This window comes from Salvelinus namaycush, chromosome 7 (genome assembly GCF_016432855.1).
Source record: "Salvelinus namaycush isolate Seneca chromosome 7, SaNama_1.0, whole genome shotgun sequence".
In the NCBI taxonomy this organism is placed as follows: Eukaryota; Metazoa; Chordata; class Actinopteri; order Salmoniformes; family Salmonidae; genus Salvelinus; species Salvelinus namaycush.
Genome location: NC_052313.1, coordinates 19,416,819 through 19,439,503, shown reverse-complemented (window position 1 = coordinate 19,439,503; position 22,685 = coordinate 19,416,819). Strand labels below are relative to the sequence as shown.

Genomic DNA, 22,685 nt, shown 5'->3' with positions numbered 1-22,685 from the left:
ATAAAGTAAACTCTCCTGGTATGTGTAAGAGCTCATTACGTTGACACACACTTAAACCAGGTATTTGTCCAGGACTAGGCTGATAAGAAAACCATTAGGGCTAGTCCCTGTCACTGATATAAAGCATACAAGGACACATAGTTTAATTCTTGTGTATTTTATTCCTCTCTTAATTTCCAAGATGGCATAGCAGTCAGACGTCCTTTGTCCTCGTCTTGTCCCGTGTATATATATATTTACATATTTTCTTTGCATATCTTTTTATATATTTTTTTCTAAAAACTCAACTTCAAAACACTCTCCTGCAACCCGCCTCACCAATTAAAAAAAAAAAGTATTATTCACCTCAAATCTGAAATCCACAACAGAAGCTAGCCAGAAGTTAGCCAGAAGCTAGCCAGTTCACTGGCTAACGTTAGTATTCAGCTAACCACGGTTGGCGGTTATCAGCTATCCTTTAGCTCGAAAAGCTATCGCCAGTTTTGTACAACGCGACTCAGACCAGAGCATACCGGACCTATTTTCTCTCCATATCCCCGGATTTCTACCGCAAGCTCTGGACATTTACACCTGGAACTTGCAGCTAGCTAGCTGCTATCCAAGTGACTATTGGCTAACGTCGGTCCCGGGGCAAACATCAATTATTCCGGAGCTAGCCAGCTGAAGAGTTCCATCAGCCACTCCTGGGCTACAATCACCTATCTGGACCCGTTTTACTGCCGATGCGGAGCCCAGCCGGGCCTTCACGACTGGACAACCAACGTTATCTGCCCGAGGGAGTTATCCAACTGGCCCCTCCGTCGCGACGTAACCTGAACGCCCATCTGCGGCCCGCTAATCGTTAGCTGTCTTATCGGCTGCGATCTGAATAGGTCTATCGGACAATTTTCTTGGGCCACTATAACTATAACTATTTTGCCAATTGGATTGCTCCCCTCTACCACACGGAACCCCACTAATCTACCCACGGAAACGCACGAGGTGGCTAAAAACAGACCTCCATCTCGTACCAGCTTGCTACCCATGGCCCGGCTAGCTGTCTGAATCGCCGTGACCCCAACCTTCCTCATCATCTTAAATAAGAATGCCCCATTCAATAAATTTAGAACCAGGAACAGATATAGCCCTTGGTTCTCTCCAGACCTGACTGCCCTTAACCAACACAAAAACATCCTGTGGCTGTAACGGCATTCCTCCTCCTCTTCATACGAAGAGGAGGAGTAGTGATTCGACCAAAGTGCAGCGGGTTGTGAATACATAATGATTTATTAAAGACAAGACAAAAAACGAACTATACTAGACTAACTAACAAAATAACAAAACGGAGTGTAGACTGACCTAAACCATGAGAACTTACAATTAACACGAAGCACGTAAGAACAGGTACAGACTATAACAAACGAACGAACAAACGCTACAGTCCCGTGTGGTGCGCAGACACAGACACGGACGACAATCACCCACAAACAAACAGTGAGAACAACCTACCTTAATATGACTCTCAATCAGAGGAAACGTCAAACACCTGCCTCTAATTGAGAGCCATACCAGGCAACCCCAAAACCAACATAGAAACAGAAAACATAGACTGCCCACCCAAAACTCACGCCCTGACCAATAAACACATACCAAACAACAGAAAACAGGTCAGGAACGTGACAGAACCCCCCCCTCAAGGTGCGAACTCCGGGCGCACCCCTACAACTCAAGGGGAGGGTCTGGGTGGGCATCTGTCCGCGGTGGCGGCTCCGGCGGTGGACGAGGACACCACTCCACCACTGTCTTTGTCCCCCTCCTTAGCGTCCTTTGAGTGGCGACCCTCGCCCCCGACCATGGTCCAGGAACCTTCACTAAGGCCCCTCCTACATAGAGGAGACAGCTCAGGACAGAGAGGTAGCTCAGGACAGAGAGGTAGCTCAGGACAGAGAGGTAGCTCAGGACAGAGAGGTAGCTCAGGACAGAGAGGTAGCTCCGGACAGAGAGGTAGCTTAGGACAGAGGGACAACTCTGTACTAATGGCAGCTCCGGACTGAGTGGCAGCTCCGGACTGGGTGGCAGCTCCGGACTGGGTGGCAGCTCCGGACTGGGTGGCAGCTCCGGACTGAGTGGCAGCTCATGACTGGAGGGCAGCTCATGACTGAGTGGCAGCTCATGACTGGAGGGCAGCTCATGACTGTAGGGCAGCTCATGACTGGAGGGCAGCTCATGACTGGAGGGCAGCTCATGACTGGAGGGCAGCTCATGACTGGAGGGCAGCTCATGACTGGAGGGCAGCTCATGACTGGAGGGCAGCTCATGACTGGAGGGCAGCTCATGACTGAAGGGCAGCTCATGACTGTAGGGCAGCTCATGACTGTAGGGCAGCTCATGACTGTAGGGCAGCTCTGGCAGCTCCTGACTGGCTGGCGGCTCTGGCAGCTCCTGACTGGCTGGCGGCTCTGGCAGCTCCTGACTGGCTGGCGGCTCTGGCAGCTCCTGACTGGCTGGCGGCTCTGGCAGCTCCTGACTGGCTTGCGGCTCTGGCAGCTCCTGACTGGCTGGCGGCTCTGGCAGCTCCTGACTGGCTGGCGGCTCTGGCAGCTCCTGACTGGCTGGCGGCTCTGGCAGCTCCTGACTGACGGACGGCTCTAGCGGCTCCTGACTGACGGACGGCTCTAATGGCTCGGGACAGACGGGCGGCTCTAATGGCTCGTGGCAGATGGATGGCTCAGAAGGCGCTGGGCAGACGGATGGCTCAGAAGGCGCTGGGCAGACGGATGGCTCCGAAGGCGCTGGGCAGACGGATGGCTCCGAAGGCGCTGGGCAGACAGATGGCTCCGAAGGCGCTGGGCAGACAGATGGCTCCGAAGGCGCTGGGCAGACAGATGGCTCAGACGGCGCTGGGCAGACAGATGGCTCAGACGGTGCTGGGCAGACAGATGGCTCAGACGGTGCTGGGCAGACGAGCAGTACAGGCGGCGTTGGGCAGACAGCCGACTCTGACCTGCTGAGGCGCACAGTAGGCCTGGTGCGTGGTGCCGGAACTGGTGGTACCGGACTGGAGACACGCACCTCAAGGCTAGTGCGGGGAGCAGGAACAGGGCACACTGGACTCTCGATGCGCACTATAGGACTGGTGCGTGGTACCGGAACTGGAGGTACCGGGCTGAGGGCACGCACCTCAGGGCGAGTGCGGGGAGAAGGAACAGTGCGTACAGGGCTCTGAGGACGCACATGAGGCTTGATGCGTGGTGCCGAAACTGGAGGCACTGAGCTTGAGACACGCACCACAGGGAGAGTGTGTGGAGGAGGAACAGTGCGTACAGGGCTCTGAGGACGCACATGAGGCTTGGTGCGTGGTGCAGGCACTGGTGGTACTGAGCTGGGGCGGGAAGGTGGCGCCGGATATACCGGACCGTGTAGGCGTACTGGCTCCCTTGAGCACTGAACCTGCCCAACCTTACCTGGTTGTATGCTCCCCGTCGCCTGACCAGTGCGGGGAGGTGGAATAACCCGCACCGGGCTATGTAGGCGAACCGGGGACACCATGCGTAAGGCTGGTGCCATGTAAGCCGGCCCGAGGAGACGTACTGGTGGCCAGATATGTAGGGCCGGCTTCATGACATTTGGCTCAATGCCCAATCTAGCCCTACCAGTGCGGGGAGGTGGAATAACTCGCACCGGGCTATGAACACGTACAGGAGACACCGTGCGCTCTACTGCGTAACACGGTGTCTGCCCGTACTCCCGCTCTCCACGGTTAGCCTGGGAAGTGGGCGCAGGTCTCCTACCTGCCCTCGGCCCACTACCTCTTAGCCCCCCCCCCAAGAAATTTTTGGGTAGTACTCACGGGCTTTTCGGGCTTCCGTGCTAGACGCGTCCCCTCATAACGCCGGTTCCTCTCTCCGGTTTCCTCCGCTCTCCGAGCTGCCTCCAGCTGTTCCCATGGGAGGCGATCCTTTCCAGCCAGGATCTCCTCCCATGTGTAGCAACCCTTACCGTCCAAAACATCCTCCCATGTCCATTCCTCCTTCTTGCGCTGTCGTTGCTGTCCGTTAACCCGCTGCTTGATCTGGGTTTGGTGGGTGATTCTGTAACGGCATTCCTCCTCCTCTTCATACGAAGAGGAGGAGTAGTGATTCGACCAAAGTGCAGCGGGTTGTGAATACATAATGATTTATTAAAGACAAGACAAAAAACGAACTATACTAGACTAACTAACAAAATAACAAAACGGAGTGTAGACTGACCTAAACCATGAGAACTTACAATTAACACGAAGCACGTAGGAACAGGTACAGACTATAACAAACGAACGAACAAACGCTACAGTCCCGTGTGGTGCGCAGACACAGACACGGACGACAATCACCCACAAACAAACAGTGAGAACAACCTACCTTAATATGACTCTCAATCAGAGGAAACGTCAAACACCTGCCTCTAATTGAGAGCCATACCAGGCAACCCCAAAACCAACATAGAAACAGAAAACATAGACTGCCCACCCAAAACTCACGCCCTGACCAATAAACACATACCAAACAACAGAAAACAGGTCAGGAACGTGACAGTGGCGTTCTGCATTAGCATCGAACAGCCCCCGTGAAATGCGTGAAATGCAACTTTTCAGGGAAGTTAGAAACCAATAAACCAATATACACAGGCAGTTAGAAAAGCCAAGGCTAGCTTTTTCAAGCAGAAATTTGCTTCCTGCAACACAAACTCAAAAAAGTTCTGGAACACTGTAAAGTCCATGGAGAATAAGAGCACCTCCTCCCAGCTGCCCACTGCACTGAGGATAGGAAACTCTGTCACCACCGATAAATCCACTGTAATTGAGAATTTCAATAAGCATTTTTCTACGGCTGGCCATGCTTTCCACCTGGCTACCCCTACCCCGGTCAACAGCACTGCACCCCCCACAGCAACTCGCCCAAGCCTTCCCCATTTCTCCTTCTCCCAAATCCAGTCAGCTGATGTTCTGAAAGAGCTGCAAATCTGGACCCCAACAAATCAGCCAGGCTAGACAATCTGGACCCTTTCTTTCTAAAATGATCTGCCGATATTGTTGCAACCCCTATTACTAGCCTGTTCAACCTCTCTTTCGTGTCGACTGAGATTCCCAAAGATTGGAAAGCAGCTGCGGTCATCCCCCTCTTCAAAGGGGGGGACACTCTTGACCCAAATTGCTACAGACCTATTTCTATCCTACCCTGCCTTTCTAAGGTCTTCGAAAGCCAAGTCAACAAACAGATTACCGACCATTTCGAACTCCACCGCATCCTCTCCGCTATGCAGTCTGGTTTCAGAGCTGGTCATGGGTGCACCTCAGCCACGCTCAAGGTCCTAAACGATATCTTAACCACCATCGATAAGAAACAATACTGTGCAGCCGTATTCATCGACCTGGCCAAGGCTTTCGACTCTGTCAATCACCACATCCTCATCGGCAGACTCAATAGCCTTGGTTTCTCAAATGATTGCCTTGCCTGGTTCGCCAACTACTTCTCTGATAGAGTTCAGTGTGTCAAATCGGAGGGCCTGTTGTCCGGGCCTCTGGCGGTCTCTATGGGGGTGCCACATGGTTCAATTCTTGGGCCGACTCTCTTCTCTGTATACATCAATGATGTCACTCTTGCTGCTGGTGAGTCTCTGATCCACCTCTACGCAGACGACACCATTCTTTATACTTCTGGCCCTTCTTTGGACACTGTGTTAACAACCCTCCAGACGAGCTTCAATGCCATACAACTCTCCAACTCTTCCGTGGCCTCCATTTGCTCTTAAATACAAGTAAAACTAAATGCATGCTATTCAACCGATAGCTGCCTGCACCTGCCCGCCCGTCCATTATCACTACTCTGGACGGTTCTGACCTAGAATATGTGGACAACTACAAATACCTAGGTGTCTGGTTAGACTGTAAACTCTCCTTCCAGACTCACATCAAACATCTCCGATCCAAAGTTAAATCTAGAATTGGCTTCCTATTTTGTAACAAAGCATCCTTCACTCATGCTGCCAAACATACCCTCGTAAAACTGACCATCCTACCGATCCTCGACTTCGGCGATGTCATTTACAAAATAGCCTCCAATACCCTACTCCATAAATTGAATGCAGTCTATCACAGTGCCATCCGTTTTGTTACCAAAGCCCCATATACTACCCACCACTGCGACCTGTACGCTCTCGTTGGCTGGCCCTCGCTTCATACTCGTCGCCAAACCCACTGGCTCCAGGTCATCTACAAGACCCTGCTAGGTAAAGTCCCCCCTTATCTCAGCTCGCTGGTCACCATAGCAGCACCCACCTGTAGAACACGCTCCAGCAGGTATATCTCTCTGGTCACCCCCAAAGCCAATTCCTCCTTTGGCTGCCTCTCCTTCCAGTTCTCTGCTGCCAATGACTGGAACGAACTACAAAAATCTCTGAAACTGGAAACACTTATCTCCCTCACTAGCTTTAAGCACCAGCTGTCAGAGCAGCTCACAGATTTCTGCACCTGTACATAGCCCATCTATAATTTAGCCCAAACAACTACCTCTTCCCCTACTGTATTTATTTATTTAGCTCCTTTGCACCCCATTATTTCTACTTCTACTTTGCACATTCTTCCACTGCAAATCGCTCCTATGGCCTATTTATTGCCTACCTCCTCATGCCTTTTGCACACACTGTATATAGACTTTCTTTTTTTCTACTGTGTCATTGACTTGTTTATTGTGTTATTGGGTTGTTTATTGTTTACTCCATGTTTACTCCAAATCTACCATTCCAGTGTTTTACTTGCTATATTGTATTTACTTCGCCACCATGGCTTTTTTTTTGCCTTTACCTCCCTTATCTCACCTCATTTGCTCACATTGTATATAGACTTATTTTTCTACTGTATTATTGACTGTATGTTTGTTTTACTCCATGTGTAACTCTGTGTTGTATGTGTCGAACTGCTTTGCTTTATCTTGGCCAGGTCGCAATTGTAAATGAGAACTTGTTCTCAACTTGCCTACCTGGTTAAATAAAGGTGAAATTAAAAAAATAAACAATATATATATATATATATATTTATTTTTTTCTCCATGCAAGCATTTCATGGTAAAGTCTACACCCGTTGTATTTGGTGCATGTTACGAATTCATTTTGACTTCATTCGACTTGACTTTAAGGAACAAGAAAGGGTAAAAAGTATCTAAGGCACATGTGTCAAACTCATTCCACCGAGGGCCGAGTGTGTGCGGGTTTTCGCTCCTCCCTTGTACTTAATTGATCAATTAGGGTCACTAATTAGTAAAAAATATATATATATTAAATACAGACACTAGGCCCTCCGTGGAATGATTTTGGCACCCCTGATCTAAGCGGTAGGATACAGCACAAAACCCCAAAATGTATAATATCAGCTCGATTTCAACAAATACATGAGATGGGACGTTACTAGGCGACGGCTTTGTTTTTTTAGAGTATTTACTGCATAGCCTACATGTGCCTGGAAATATTTCTCCCTAATGGCCTCCGCTGGCAAAAGCAGCACACACTGAATAATTTTTTTCTCCAAAAAAGTGAATCATCTTCGAGAAGTTTATAAATATGGCACATCCACAAACAGCTGACAGGAAATACAGTCGAGGAGACTGTCAAGGCTGTAGAATCACCAGTTTTCCCCAGCTCCACATTCCCCTCAGTCACAAGTCATCATACTTCAGAGTTATTTTCCATAGAAAATTAGAGACAGCTTGCTCATATAGATTTTTGTTCTTGTAAGAGCCAAGTGACTCTAACTCAGAAGGAATGAGCTCAACAATTAAGCTCCCGGGGTCACATTACAATGACTTGGCAGTCCATAATTATTTTATGGGGCTAGCGAAAACAAAGGTGCTTTTTGTGAGGTCATCTCATAATGGTGATTTTATGATCTCCAGAGCTTGTCAAAATGGCAATCTGCGTGCCATTCTATTGAAGAGGTGAGACAGTAATTATCGGTCAGTCACTACACAGGTAATTTATCAGACGGAGCCGTATATAGGCTACCGCTAACCCTAATGAAATGAAGAAGCCTAATATCAACCTAGGCATTGACCTTGAGTTGAAGTTGAATCCATGTCAGGGACGTGTCATTAGAGACACATTCACGAAATCACAAACACATACACACCTTCCCCTTGAAAGTGTATCATTTTTCTTTGGCCTGGGCCCATAATCAGTCCCAACTGTCCTGTAAAATGTCTTAACTATCTAGCTAACATCCAATGAGGTCTACTGGATGGTTATATGCGGAAAATGTATTCCTAGTGATACAACACTCCATCTACTGTTCCAACTCAATTACATGGTTGGCTACTGATACAGCAGGTAGCCTGTGTTCTTCATCTTCCAGACACAGCCATCTACTGTCTGCGTCCTTGATCTGTGGCAATTCCTTTCAGTGTCCATTGCTATCACAGTCAATACCTGCTGAGTCGCGCACATCTTGTATTACTTTTTACCATTAGTCACGGAGCAGTCGGTGACAGATCATTGAAAGTCTCCGCAGACACCGTAGACAGAGCGCACAGCAAGCCACACAACCAGCCACAAGAAAATGAGCCGTGGATACGCTACATCATCACATCTTCAGCTTTCCAAATTTATGTGGACATGTTCTGATTCCACGTAAAAAACGTATCGCACTGTACAGTTATGAGATAGACAGAGCGTTGCTAGAATGACACGTTACCCAAAGAATAATGACTGATTGGTTTAACACTTGGTTGTCGATGCTGTCAAAGACATGCGCTGTGTATTTACAACCACAAGACGCAACCAACTCAATAGGTTTTAAGCATCAGTCTGAAATGTAAAAAAAAGTATTGTCAAGTTAAAAACAAGGACAGGATTTACTGACCCATCACTCACTTTCATAACGCTATAATACTTGCACAGCACCAGTGTCCTAAAAAGTGGAACTTTACGCAAAGGCGATTGCACCAAGAAATTTTAGAATATGATGTGCATTATCACAAAATCCTTTAGCTAAACTCGCACAGACTATGTGATTTCATCTAACTATTAAGCAATGCATGCATGAATGAATGGATGCATATTTGCGATAGTTGTGCTTAATACTTTCTCACAATACTAAACCAGTTCATCCAAATGAGAGAGAACAGGGGGGGAAATGATGAGCGTCACATACCGTCCAGAAGCTGATATGCAGTCGACAGTTGGCAGTACCACAAGGCGAGATGTATTCCAAAGGACCACAGGGAGAGGCTGCTGATAGAGGGGGAAAAGTGAATAATTTAGCTGAGTTCAATTCTCGGTTTGTCAAAACACTTTCAATGCGCGTAAAATATATGCGAATTTACCGTGAAGTCATCTTCGATCTTGTTAAGTCCACACAAAAGTCCTCTTGTTCCAATGTGATAGTGGTAAGAGTTGGAGCCCGCTCTATCCCTCACTCACTCCCTCTTAAAAAGATCTTGCTCTCCCCCTCACTTGGACTGCCCGCATTTGCAAATGAAACAAAGGCTGCTTTAGTCCTCGAAGACTGAACCGGTCCTCACACTGAAATCTGACTCCTCACAGTCGCTCTTCGTGGACCACTGCTTTATCCAACTCTGCCCTCATACTGTCTGGTCCAAAATGATTGACACCCTTGATAAAGATAACAAAAATGCTGTCTAAAATTAATAATACAAATACTGAGATACAGTATATTGTATAAAAAAAGGGTAAATTATATACTTATACTTATACATTTGCTCAAATTGGTTCCAATCCAAGTGCCAATGTCATTTATCAAACTCCAGGCGGTGCTATGGTCAGATGATATGAAGATTAAGCTCTTTGGCCACGCACACCAGTGGTGGGTTGGGCACCGAAAAACGAAAAACTGTGCAAAAAAGTACCTCATACCTACTGTAAAATATGGTGGTGGATCGTTGATGTTATAGGATCATTTTGCTTCCACAGGTCCTGGGGCCCTTGTTAAGGTCAACGGCATCATGATTTTTATCAAGTACTTGGACATTTTAGCCAAAAACCTGGTTGCCTCTGCCAGGAGGCTGACACTTGGCCAGAAGTGGATATTCCAGCAAGACAATATCCTCAAGCACACATCAAAATCCACAAATAAATGGTTACTTGACCACAAAATCAAAATGTTTCAATGGTCATCTCAGTCTCTGGACTTGAACCCCATTGAAAACCTGTGGTTTGAATTGAAGAGAGCCATCAATAAGCGCATACGAAGGATATCAAGGATCTGGAAAGATTCTATATGGAGGAATGGTCATAGATCCCTCCAAATGTGTTTTCCAAACTCATAAAGCATTTTAGAAAAGTATCTGTGTCGTTATCCTGGCATGGGGAGGGTGATGGAATACTGAAAACAGGGGTGCCAATAATCTTGGCCCCTATCTTTATAGATTTTTGAAAAATGTCTTTGTTAACAAAATGCCTTTCTCTAAGCAATTGTATTAGTATAAAATAAAACTAAAATCCTTTTTTCCCATGCAATATAGCTCAATTTATAATTATAATTATAATTGTCACGTCCTGACCATAGAAAGCCTTTATTTTCTATGGTAGAGTAGGTCAGGGCGTGACTAGGGGGATTAGTCTAGTTTATATTTTCTATGTGGGGTTCTAGGTTGTTTTTCTATGTTGGGGTTTTGGTATGATTTCCAATTAGAGGCAGCTGGCTATCGTTGTCTCTAATCGCGATTATACGTAAGTAGCATTTTTTCCTCCTGTGGGTTATGGGATATTGTTTATGTTTAGTTGCCTGTTAGCACTGCAGTGTTGTCACGGTTCGTTTATTCTTTATTTTTTATATATTTTTTCAATGTTTCACTTTCTTTCATAAACAACGTGGAACTTTACGTACGCTGCGCCTTGGTCCGACCATTATTACGAACAACGTGACAGAATATCCCATCAAAACAGGACCAAGCAGCGTGCCCAGGAGGAGAAGACATTCTGGACTTGGGAGGAAATTATGGCTGGAGACGAAAGCCTTGACGCAAGCGGTGAGGGAAGGACAACGACGACGCCAGGGTTCGCGGCCACGACGCAAGCCCAAAAGACAGCCCAATGTTTTGGGGTGGTCGGCGACGGGGTGGTCGTCGACGCTGCGGGGTGAGTCAGAGACCGAGGAGGAATATTGGGACAGATTGAGCGAGGAGTGGTTGAGGAGAGTGATGAGAGAGAGCTGTTGGTTTGGCTGGAGAGGCAAGACAGTCGCCCTGAGGAGCGTGTTAGCCGTCCGATGCCACCAACGTGACAATAATACAGTATTGTTCTCATCTTTATCAAGGGTGCCTATCATTTTGGTCCTGACTGTGTATTGCTACCTATCCCAGATTCAAATGAATGCACACACCAAGTTCCCTCTCTAGATTAAAGAGTGATCTCTCTGTCCTACCTTTTTCCTGTTTTAAATGGCTCTTGCCTGGCCTTGAAATGAGAAAATATGCATCAGGCACAGATACATTTCATACATTTTTGTATCAAATAATTGTCAGTTAATTGTCACCTTTGTGCCACTTATGTATACCCTTCTGTTTCCTATGACCAAATAAAGGATTTATAAAGGTGTCATCAACAAAGCCTTTTGCTGTTAAGAGAAAATCTCCACTGTAATAGTCTTCTTCTTTGATCATCATTATGACCAGTAACAGTTACCATAGAGATAAGGTTGAGTCTGAACCAACAGATACTGTACACCCACTCAATTGTTATGAATGTACCGCATCTCTGTAGAACATCTGCACTCCGAGACCTTGACACGGTCCATGATTCACCCACCACAACGTCTGGTTGGACCTCAGACATAGTTGGGTGTATAGTCAAAAATGGAATCCAGCATCCAGACCCCCCAAGAGCCTTCTGTCTGTCTGGGAGATGCCTTTATGGTGGGGAGGGTCAATAAGAAGACTACTCTTAATTAAATTCCCTTCCGATTGACGGCACACACTGATACAGACGAGTCACAGACATGAGTAATGCTATGTGAAGCCAAACCACTGATAGGGGAGGCTATCACAACTAGTCTTACTGTTATACACAGCTGGGGGTCAATGACAAGCATCTGAGTGGTGTTAGTGGGAGATGGGAACCGGCTCTACCATTGTCTGGCCCTGGTAGTTGAAAAGCAACTTCCGAGGCACCTCTCTGAAGCCAGTGTGGGACAGCGTGTTGAAGTGGGGTTGTGGATGTGTTGTGGATGGGTTGTGGACATGTTGCGGTAGTGTTTTGGAAGTGTTGTGGACGTGCTGTTGTAGTGTTGTGGACATGTTGCGGTAGTGTTTTGGAAGTGTTGTGGACGTGCTGTTGTAGTGTTGTGGACGTGCTGTTGTAGTGTTGTGGAAGTGTTGTGGACATGTTGCGGTAGTGTTTTGGATGTGTTGTGGATGTGTTGTGGAAGTGTTGCGGACGCTTGTGGATGGATTACCTGAAGAGGCTGCTGAAGGGTAGGGATCACAGAGGCATGCGCCCTTTCAAGTGGTGTTTTTGGAAAACAAGGAGTGACACAGGAAGGTTCCCATGCCACAATACTGCTCCAGTGTTGCTGCTTTTCTGAAATACTGTTCAAAGGAAAGAGAAAGCCACACACCGCTCTTGCTAGTATCCCTTTTTTTATTTAATTCAAGCTTACATGTCGGCCTCTTGGCCTTCATCAGAGCTGTTCAAAAGAGTTCAATACAGGTCAAAAGAGAGAGGAAGGTCTGCAGCTGGACAATTATCATTATTTGGTTTGGATATTCATCCAACTCTGAACAAAATCAAAAGTAATGTGATAGGTCAGGAGATGAATGTTAAAAGCAACAACAGTTTTTGGGATAAAGGGGCAATAAAAGATAGCCCAGAGGCTGCAAATACACCTTTTCTGGACACCTCTTCCTGACAAAGGTCCCGAAGAGGGGTCCAGAAAAGTCTGATCCGCAGCCACATATTTTATATAAAAGATCATATAAAATATGCTTTTGGCAAACTGTGAATCACAAAGCAACTCATATGAATGGCCTAACAGTCACATTAAAAGTTATGGGAAACAAAGTCCTCACATCTCTGGTTTCACTAAATACTTCATCTCGTGCTAATCAGCATCATCACCCCATCCTATGATTTCAGAGGAAAACAACGCCTTGATCCGTCCCACAACAAAAAAAGGTTTGGTCACAGTTAACAAATTACAGCACCGCAATCACATCCAATATCATATCATAGCAGGAATACCCAAAAGAAAACAGTTGCCGTTCATCTCTGAACACACACACAGACTTTGAGAGGGAGAAAGGGAATTCACACAAAGCCAAGTTTAGGGGTTCGCCATGGTAGCCTGTGTGTTAATGGAGGGAAACAAACCGTGTCTGAGAATGTGTTGATAGTGAGAGACAGAGAGAGAGGTAGAGAGAAAGAGAGAGAGAGTGAGAAAGAAAGAGAGAGAGGCGCTGTGGGCAGTAAAACTGCTGCTGCAGATTAACGTGGAAATCCAAGGACTATATGAGTCAGACAGGACACACTGACACAACACCCTCATCTCTCTATGGACCACTGTGAGAATCTGGGACAATATACAGTAGCCTTCACTGACATCAAGAGACATAGGAGAACAAAACCTATCTGTTAGAAATGGCTGCTTGGAACTTAGAAGTTTGAATGGGTGGCTGTTTGATACAATGGGTTAACCTAAAAAAGTTGTCAGATAAACTAAATCTAACCGCAGTATTAGAGATGGTGACACTGGGATTTGTATGTAAAACCTGTAAATAAAAGTATTATTGTGTATTCTGTGGCAAACAGGGTCTGCCTGAAAGCATTCTGTGGTGTAATATACAACACCACACAGACCCCAGCCAGTACTTGGAAACGTCTCCCATACAGCAGGTGGTAAAGCAAGTAGACCTCAAGATAACTCCTCCACTTCAATGACGGGAGGCCCAAATCTGTTATCAAAACCAATTTAGAAGATGAACAGGCTCTCCAACTAAGAGGAGAGCTACTTTTCTGACTGCATGACTTCTGTTCTGATATACACTACCGTTCAAACGTTTGGGGTCACTTAGAAATGTCCTTGTTTTTGAAAGAAAAGCACATTTTTTTGTCCATTAAAATAACATCAAATTGATCATAAATACCGTGTAGACATTGTTAATGTTGTAAATGACTATTGTAGCTGGAAACGGCAGATTTTTGTATGGAATAACTACATAGGCGTACAGAGGCTCATTATCACCAACCATCACTCCTGTGTTCCAATGGCACGTTGTGTTAGCTAATCTAAGTTTATCATTTCAGCTGAAAACTGTTGTGCTGATTAAAGAAGCAATACAACTGGCCTTCTTTAGACTAGTTGAGTATCTGGAGCATCAGCATTTGTGGGTTTTATTACAGGCAAAAAATGGCTTTCTAGCGATCAATTAGCCTTTTAAAATGATAATCTTGGATTAGCTAACACACCATGTGTCATTGGAACACAGGAGTGATGGTTGCTGATAATGAGCCTCTGTACGCCTATGTAGTTATTCCATGAAAAAAAATCTGCAGTTTCCAGCTACAATAGTCATTTACAACATTAACAATGTCTACAATGTATTTCTGATCAATTTGATGTTATTTTAATGGACAAAAAAAATTGCTTTACTTTCAAAAACAAGGACATTTCTAAGTGACCCCAAATTTTGAACGGTAGTGTAGCTTGGAGTGAAACTAGTGTGTGTGTGTGTGTGTGTGTGTGTGTGTGTGTGTGTGTGTGTGTGTGTGTGTGTGTGTGTGTGTGTGTGTGTGTGTGTGTGTGTGTGTGTGTGTGTGTGTGTGTGTGTGGATGGGTGTGTAATTCAAACTGCCCTCAGAAATCTTGCACACCATCTAGTGTTGCACCACAGCTCCCATGTTTTCAATCAATGGATTCAGCACTGTAGCTGTGACTGCAATATGTGGCATAATTGATACGCTATAAAGAGGTAGCCAAATGTGATTAGGGACATGCCAGGAGCCTTTCCCAATAGACAAATCTGTTTCTCTCATTAGCTAGGTTTCCATCCAATTGGCAACAGATTTTCATGTGAATATTCAAACATTTGCATGAATACAATATGTGTATTTTCCCACCACAGATACAGTATGTTTCCATCAAACTGACTTGTTGCAGATAAAAATCTGTGTGTGATGATGAAGTGCACATACAAATGACTTTTGTGGTTAAATTCCCATGTACCGAATAAAAAATAGAAGTTTAATTGGTTTCCATCGTATTTTCAACTCTACCGATGGTTTTGTCTAAAAACTGTTGCATTAAATAACACTCTGGTCTTGGCACGTGCTCTCTAACCAACAGCTCGCAGATACACAGTACGGGTAGAGACTAGTTTAGGCATACATGATGAGATGATTATAGATAAGAGAAAGATTATTTGTATTTGTAAAATGGCAGCCAAGCATCGATCATCATGTCACCAGAATAAGACCCTCGATATTTATTGGAAAGGAGCATCAAGCTCATCACCATGTACTTTCATTACCCTGTGAAGTTCCTCAAAACTTATTTCATTTGTAGTCTAATAAACTCCATACTTTCCTGAGTCGTAGTGGGAGGTAGGACCACACAACATATTGTTGCGTGACTCCAAGTTTACTTCGACATGATGGTTATTATATTTGATCATAAAAGTGTTTCCCCCAATATTTCGCACATCTAACATTTTGCGGACACAAAAAGATCCCACCATTTTTTAACGCTTATTTCACCAGGTTGAACGAACAAATTGTCTGTGGAAATGTATACAATTTCACCAACATTTCATGTTTCCATCAGCCTGGTCGTGACTTTTTTTCATGCGTCAGGTAATTAATCCACATTAAAATGGTTGGATGGAAACTTGGTTAATGATCCTGTGGCGGTTGAGAAATGCATGGTTTACATTGATGCAAAGGCTGGTTTCACTGAATTCAACAGACAGCGGATTTAAATAGAAAGGATGTGATTCATGGGTCACAAATAATGCTGACAATAGTTACTCTGTTCTGCACGGGCTGCCTTCGGAAAGTATTCAGACCACTTCACTTTTTCCACATTGTTACGTTACAGCCTTATTCTAAAATAGAATAAATAAAAACAATCCTCAGAAATCTACACACAATACTCCATAATGACAAAGTGAAAACAGGTTTTTAGAAGTTTTTGCAAATGTAATAAAAAATAAAAAAGATAAATACCTTATTTGCTTAAGTATTCACACCCTTTGCTATGAGACTTGAAATTGAGCTCAGGTGTTACCCTGCTTCCATTGATCATCCTTGAGATGTTTCTACAACTTGATTGGAGTCCACCTGTGGTCAAATCAATTGATTGAACATGATTTGGCCACCGGGCAAACTGAGCAATCGGGGGAGAAGGGCCTTGGTCAGGGAGGTGACCAAGAACCCAATGGTCACTCTGACCGAGCTCTATAGTTCCTCTGTGGAGATGGGAGAACCTCCCAGAAGGACAACCATCTCTGCAGCACTCCACCAATTGGGCCTTTATGGTAGTGTGGCCAGACGGAAGTCACTCCTCACTAAAATGCACATGACAGCCCGCTTGGAGTTTGCCAAAAGGCACCTAAAGACTGACCATGAGAAACAAGATTCTCTGGTCTGATGAAACCAAGATGGCATTCAGGCCAAAGAGTTCAAAGTGTCTCATCTAGAGAAAACCTGGCACCATCTCTACGGTGAAGCATGGTGGTGGCAGCATCATGTTGTGGGGATGTTTTTTAGCGGCAGGGACTGGGAGACTAGTCAGGATCGAGGCAAAGATCAAAAAGTACAGAGAGATCCTTGATGAAAACCTTCTCCAGAGCACTCAGGACCTCAGAATGGGGTGACGGTTCACCTTCCAACAGAACAATGACCCTAAGCTCACAGCTAAGACAATACAGGAGTGGCTTCAGGACAAGTCTACTAATGTCCTTGAGTGGCCCAGCCAGAGCCCGGACTTGAACCCGATCAAACATCTCTGGAGAGACCTGAACATAGATGTGCAGCAACGCTCCCCATCCAACGTGACAGAGCTTGAGAGGATCTGCAGAGAAGAATGGGAGAAACTCCCTAAATACAGGGGTGCCAAGCTTGTAGCGTCATAGCCAAGAAGACTCGAGGTTGTAATCGCTGCCAAAGGTGCTTCAACAAAGTACAGAGTAAAGGGTCTGAATACTTACAGTGGGGCAAAAAAGTATTTAGTCAGCCACCAATTGTGCAAGTTCTCCCACTTAAAAAGATGAGAGAGGCCTGTAATTTTCATCATAGGTACACTTCAACTATGACAGACAAAATGAGAAAAAAAAATCCAGAAAATCACATTGTAGGATTTTTAATGAATTTATTTGCAAATGATGGTGGAAAATAAGTATTTGGTCAATAACAAAAGTTTATCTCAATACTTTGTTATATACCCTTTGTTGGCAATGACAGAGGTCAAACGTTTTCTGTAAGTCTTCACAAGGTTTTCATACACTGTTGCTGGTATTTTGGCCCATTCCTCCATGCAGATCTCCTCTAAAGCAGTGATGTTTTGGGGCTGTTGCTGGGCAACACGGACTTTCAACTCCCTCCAAAGATTTTCTATGGGGTTGAGATCTGGAGACTGGCTAGGCCACTCCAGGACCTTGAAATGCTTCTTACGAAGCCACTCCTTCGTTGCCCGGGCGGTGTGTTTGGGGTCATTGTCATGCTGAAAGACCCAGCCACGTTTCATCTTCAATGCCCTTGCTGATGGAAGGAGGTTTTCACTCAAAATCTCACGATACATGGCCCCATTCATTCTTTCCTTTACACGGATCAGTCGTACTGGTCCCTTTGCAGAAAAACAGCCCCAAAGCATGATGTTTCCACCCCCATGCTTCACAGTAGGTATGGTGTTCTTTGGATGCAACTCAGCATTCTTTGTCCTCCAAACACGACGAGTTGAGTTTTTACCAAAAAGTTCTATTTTGGTTTCATCTGACCATATGACATTCTCTCAATCTTCTTCTGGATCATCCAAATGCTCTCTAGCAAACTTCAGACGGGCCTGGACATGTACTGGCTTAAGCAGGATTTGAGTCCCTGGCGGCGTAGTGTGTTACTGATGGTAGGCTTTGTTACTTTGGTCCCAGCTCTCTGCAGGTCATTCACTAGGTCCCCCCGTGTGGTTCTGGGATTTTTGCTCACCGTTCTTGTGATCATTTTGACCCCACGGGGTGAGATCTTGCGTGGAGCCCCAGATCGAGGGAGATTATCAGTGGTCTTGTATGTCTTCCATTTCCTAATAATTGCTCCTACAGTTGATTTCTTCAAACCAAGCTGCTTACCTATTGCAGATTCAGTCTTCCCTGCCTGGTGCAGGTCTACAATTTTGTTTCTGGTGTCTTTTGACAGCTCTTTGGTCTTGGCCATAGTGGAGTTTGGAGTGTGACTGTTTGAGGTTGTGGACAGGTGTCTTTTATACTGATAACAAGTTCAAACAGGTGCCATTAATACAGGTAACGAGTGGAGGACAGAGGAGCCTCTTAAAGAAGAAGTTACAGGTCTGTGAGATCCTACAATGTGATTTTCTGGATTTCTTTTACTCATTTTGTCTGTCATAGTTGAAGTGTACCTATGATGAAAATTACAGGCCTCTCACATCTTTTTAAGTGGGAGAACTTGCACAATTGGTGGCTGACTAAATACTTTTTTGCCCCACTGTATGTAAATATGATATTTTAGTTTTTTATACAAATTTATAAAAAACAGTTTTTATTTTGTCATTATGGGGTATTGTGCGTAGATTGATGGAGGGGAATTTTCTTATCCATTTTAGAACAAGGCTCTAACATAACAAAATGTGGAAAAAGTCAAGAGGTCTGAATACTTTCCAAATGCACTGTATATCTTTCTTAATAGGGGAAGGGAGAAAAGTTGGTCCTGAAGTGGACACTGTGACAACTTTTGGCCGGGGCCCTCTTTTCTGTCTCCCCTACCACACCATTCACCCCTTCCCTGTGAATAACAGGGACCCCCCCACCCCCGTGCGTGAATTGGCTTGACCCCCCAACCCCTTTGTGAGTAAGTTGTTTTGCACTATAATGAAGTAATTTGACAGAGCTGCACTCTCTCTGGGGTCAGGGGTTGTGTTTCTCATGTCATGGGGATGAACCCCCACCCTCAACCAGTGGAGATAAGGTGTATGATAATAACATAGCTTTGTTTTCTGCGTTAGACTGCGCTAGTGAGGGCTACTGTTCCATTGGATGCTACTCATGGTCCAGTAAGCTCCCGAGTGGCGCAGTGGTCTAAGGCACTGCATCTCAGTGCAAGTGGTGTCACTGCAGTCCCTGCTCAAATCCAGGCTGTATCACATCCAGCCATGATTGGGAGTCCCATAGAGCGGCGCACAATTGGCCCAGCGTCGTCAAGGTTTGGCTGGGGTAGGCCGTCATTGTAAATAAGAATTTGTTTTTAACTGACTTGCCTAGTTAAATAAAGGTGAAATAAATATTTTTTTATTAAGTATCTCAATAAGACACAGTACCATGGAAGTCCCTTCGCTTGGCTATGTGGTTTGTCTGTATTTGTGATAGTAATGACTCAGGTAAGCTAAAAAGTGTAATTTAACCTGCAAGCCTTTCAGGTAATGGTTTCAACACTGTAACAGTGTACAGATTGTGCCCTCAAAACATAATTGCATGAGGTAAATTTAGTCCAAATTGATAAACAATATGACATTTTGTTTTATATCTGAGTATTTGATAGCTCATGTGCTCCAAACAGTGGAAATGTATTTCTACTCAATGGAACTTTGAACTAGGCAAGCCAAGCATGTTTTAAAACTTTTGAACAAGATTTAAATGCTATGGTTGCACAGGCAGGTGATCTTTCAACCCAACCCAACCCAGGGGAGGGAGGGAGGGAGGGAGGGAGGGAGAGGGAGGGAGGGAGGGAGGGAGGGAGGGAGGGAGGGAGAGAGAGAGAGAGAGAGAGAGAGAGAGAGAGAGAGAGAGAGAGAGAGAGAGAGAGAGAGAGACTTCTTGATGGAATGGGAGTCAGGGGAGGAGTGAGGAGTGCAGCCAGATACTGTTCATTCATCCTGGCCTCACTTTGCCTCCACAGCTGTCTGTGGCTCTGCCCTGCTGGAGGGGAGAGGATGGCCACGCTCAACGCCCCTCAACGACCAAGCGAACCCTTGTCCGATGCCCACACACTGCACCCACCCACGCAGGCATAGACATACATGTGCACGCAGACACACACACACACCTCGGAAGGGGCAGCCAAAATAACAGCCAGCTCTGGCTCTGGGGGCAGCAGTGTTTTTTGAAGTCCCACTCTGCGATAACTGATGTTTGGCTGCCATTCATTCCAGTCAGTGGGTGGACATGAACTCTTCAAGGGAGAGTGCACCTTGGCCCAAGCATTAAGTTATGCCCAGATGCTGACACATACCTTAGCTGCCCCTGCTCCCATCCCACCACTAAGGCTAAGGAAAACAGAACTGGTCAACATGGAGAGACGGAGAGATTCCCCTGCCCTGGCATATTTCTCAGAGCAATAGGAAAATATATTCACTGCTTTTCCTCACAAATCCCTCCCTCTACTCCACACGATTAAAGTCGTTACCGAAACATTTGCGGGATATTTTCATAATGAAAATAAACAGTTTTCCTCTCAAAGTGTTCCAAACACACATTTATTTTTCAATCCCTGGGGGCTCTCTTCAACGTACATACAGGCAGGGTCAGAAAGAATGTTGATTTCAAAACACTGTAACCCCTGCACCTAACCTCTGATTTTGTTTCCTTTTATAATGCTGTTTTGATTTCTATATCACCCACAGTACACAGAGTACAACAGTTTATGTTGGTTAGCTTTACAAGTGAACATGATTGCTTTGCAATCAGAACGTTTATTTGAATGACCGTTTTAACATGTAAGCAAACATAACATTTAATGCAGAAATAATGTAAATGGACAATGATTGAAAACAGAAGTCATATAAATGACTCTGAAAAGAGAGTAACACGTTCTCCAATGCCATTTTGAATGAATGACCCTTCAGCTGAATTTGTATAATCTTACTAACATTTCCATAGGGTCTATACTTCATGACTTCTGCAGTCAACCGAAGGCTGTTTCTCAGCAATGTCAAGATTGTCATACACATAGTTCTGTATACAGCAGGCAACATAATGAAGCAATTATCTTAGGCAACAATCTCACCGATCACAAAACAATGCGCGGCCGTTAGAGAATTCATCCTTGGATACAACATTTGGTGTGAGTTCTTTAAAAGACTGCAAAGTACACCAAATTGTATATATTATTGTTCCAATTTCTATGAGTCTTTGCAAGAGTTTTTGGTGTGGCAACATATCTTGTGCACCGTATCGCTTCAATCCATCTTCCAACAACAAACAATTAGAACTTAGTGAGATTGATGAATTAAATCTTCAGGGAAGCGTTTTTGGACGGTGTGTGATCCAAACGACGGCTTCAGACATCTCTTTTTGGACAACCAAACCTCTTTACCTCATGCTTGATGTTCTGAAACAATGCCTGGAATCATACATTAAGTCAATGAGTGTGAATGAGTTCTCCATCACTGTAAAGCGGGCACTGGAAAGGCAGTATAGTGGATCTCTTATTCTCTACAGTGAGTGACTCATACTTGATAATGGATCAGGAGACATTTTTCCAGGATGGGAACAGAAACAGAATCAAACAGGAAAAATAACACAGAGGGGTTTCACAAATCTATACCACACTCTTAGAAAACAAGTTGCTATCTAAAACCTAAAAGCGTTCTTCGGCTGTCCCCATAGGAGAACACTTTGAAGATCCCTTTTTGGTTCCAGGTAGAACCCTTTTGGTACCACGTTGAACCCTTTCACAGAGGGTTCTACATGAAACCCGAACGGGTTCAACCTGAAAACAAAAAGGGTTCTACTGGGAACCAAAAAGCATTTTCACTGCTAACAAGCTGTGACGGAACGCTGTGTATAGCTTGGCAAGGAAGCAACCGGCCTCTCTTAGAGGCTTGAAATTAACTGAGAGGATTATGAACTTCAGTGCATTCAAGCAATTAAAGCATAACTGTGTGTGTGAACGGGAATGAGGTTCTGTAAATGTGCGTGCAGCTAAGACAACACCTGTAATTCTCAAGTGAGATAATCAAAGTATAGACGGATATTGTTGTTGGATGATGGTCAAGGTCACAGATGAGGAGCATTAGGTAGGTAAAGCATCGGTCCCACTTCACACACATGCACGCACGTATCACACATGGGCACACGTGCACGTAATGCCAGCCGATGATTTCATTGTGTTTAACTCCCCCTCCATGACCACCATTCAACAAGTGTGTCACCCCCATACTATCCTCCATTATGCCCACTTCTCTCCAAGGCCTAAACACATGTGTTATTCAATATACAGTATGTTATTCAAAGACTATCAGGTAACTCCATGTTCTAAGTAATCTGAAAGCCCCTCTAAATCACCTGCCAGGTCAGTCATTCAACAGGCATCAGCGCCTTATTATGTCTAACCAACTTTGAGCACTTCTCCTCTTTATCTCGGGAGAAGTAATGAAGTGAGTAGGGGTTTGTTATTGTTCTGACTCATGTGTCAGTAGCCAGTTTAAGTTCGAGTGGGGTGAAGGGGTTCCTCCAAAGGCTTATGTTACTTTCTGCAGGAGGGGAGACCGGAGGCATGGCCGTCTA

At 45.0% G+C, this 22,685-nt stretch overlaps 1 protein-coding gene across 3 annotated transcripts in view; it reads right to left on the bottom strand.

Annotated features, from left to right (window-relative positions):
* Positions 1-9,509, bottom strand: part of LOC120051067 (collagen alpha-1(XVIII) chain-like) — an 89,176-nt gene extending 79,667 nt beyond the window's left edge. For 2 of the 3 annotated variants that reach the window (XM_038997688.1, XM_038997690.1), the window contains exons 1-2: positions 9,330-9,509; positions 9,158-9,237 (exon numbers count right to left, since the gene is read on the bottom strand). In XM_038997688.1, coding sequence (XP_038853616.1) covers positions 9,158-9,237; positions 9,330-9,340 — 91 coding nt within the window. In that variant the 5' untranslated portion in view covers positions 9,341-9,509. The remainder of the gene's footprint in view (positions 1-9,157; positions 9,238-9,329) is intronic. The other variant, XM_038997689.1, reaches the window with a different exon arrangement.
* Positions 9,510-22,685: the final 13,176 nt, after the last annotated feature.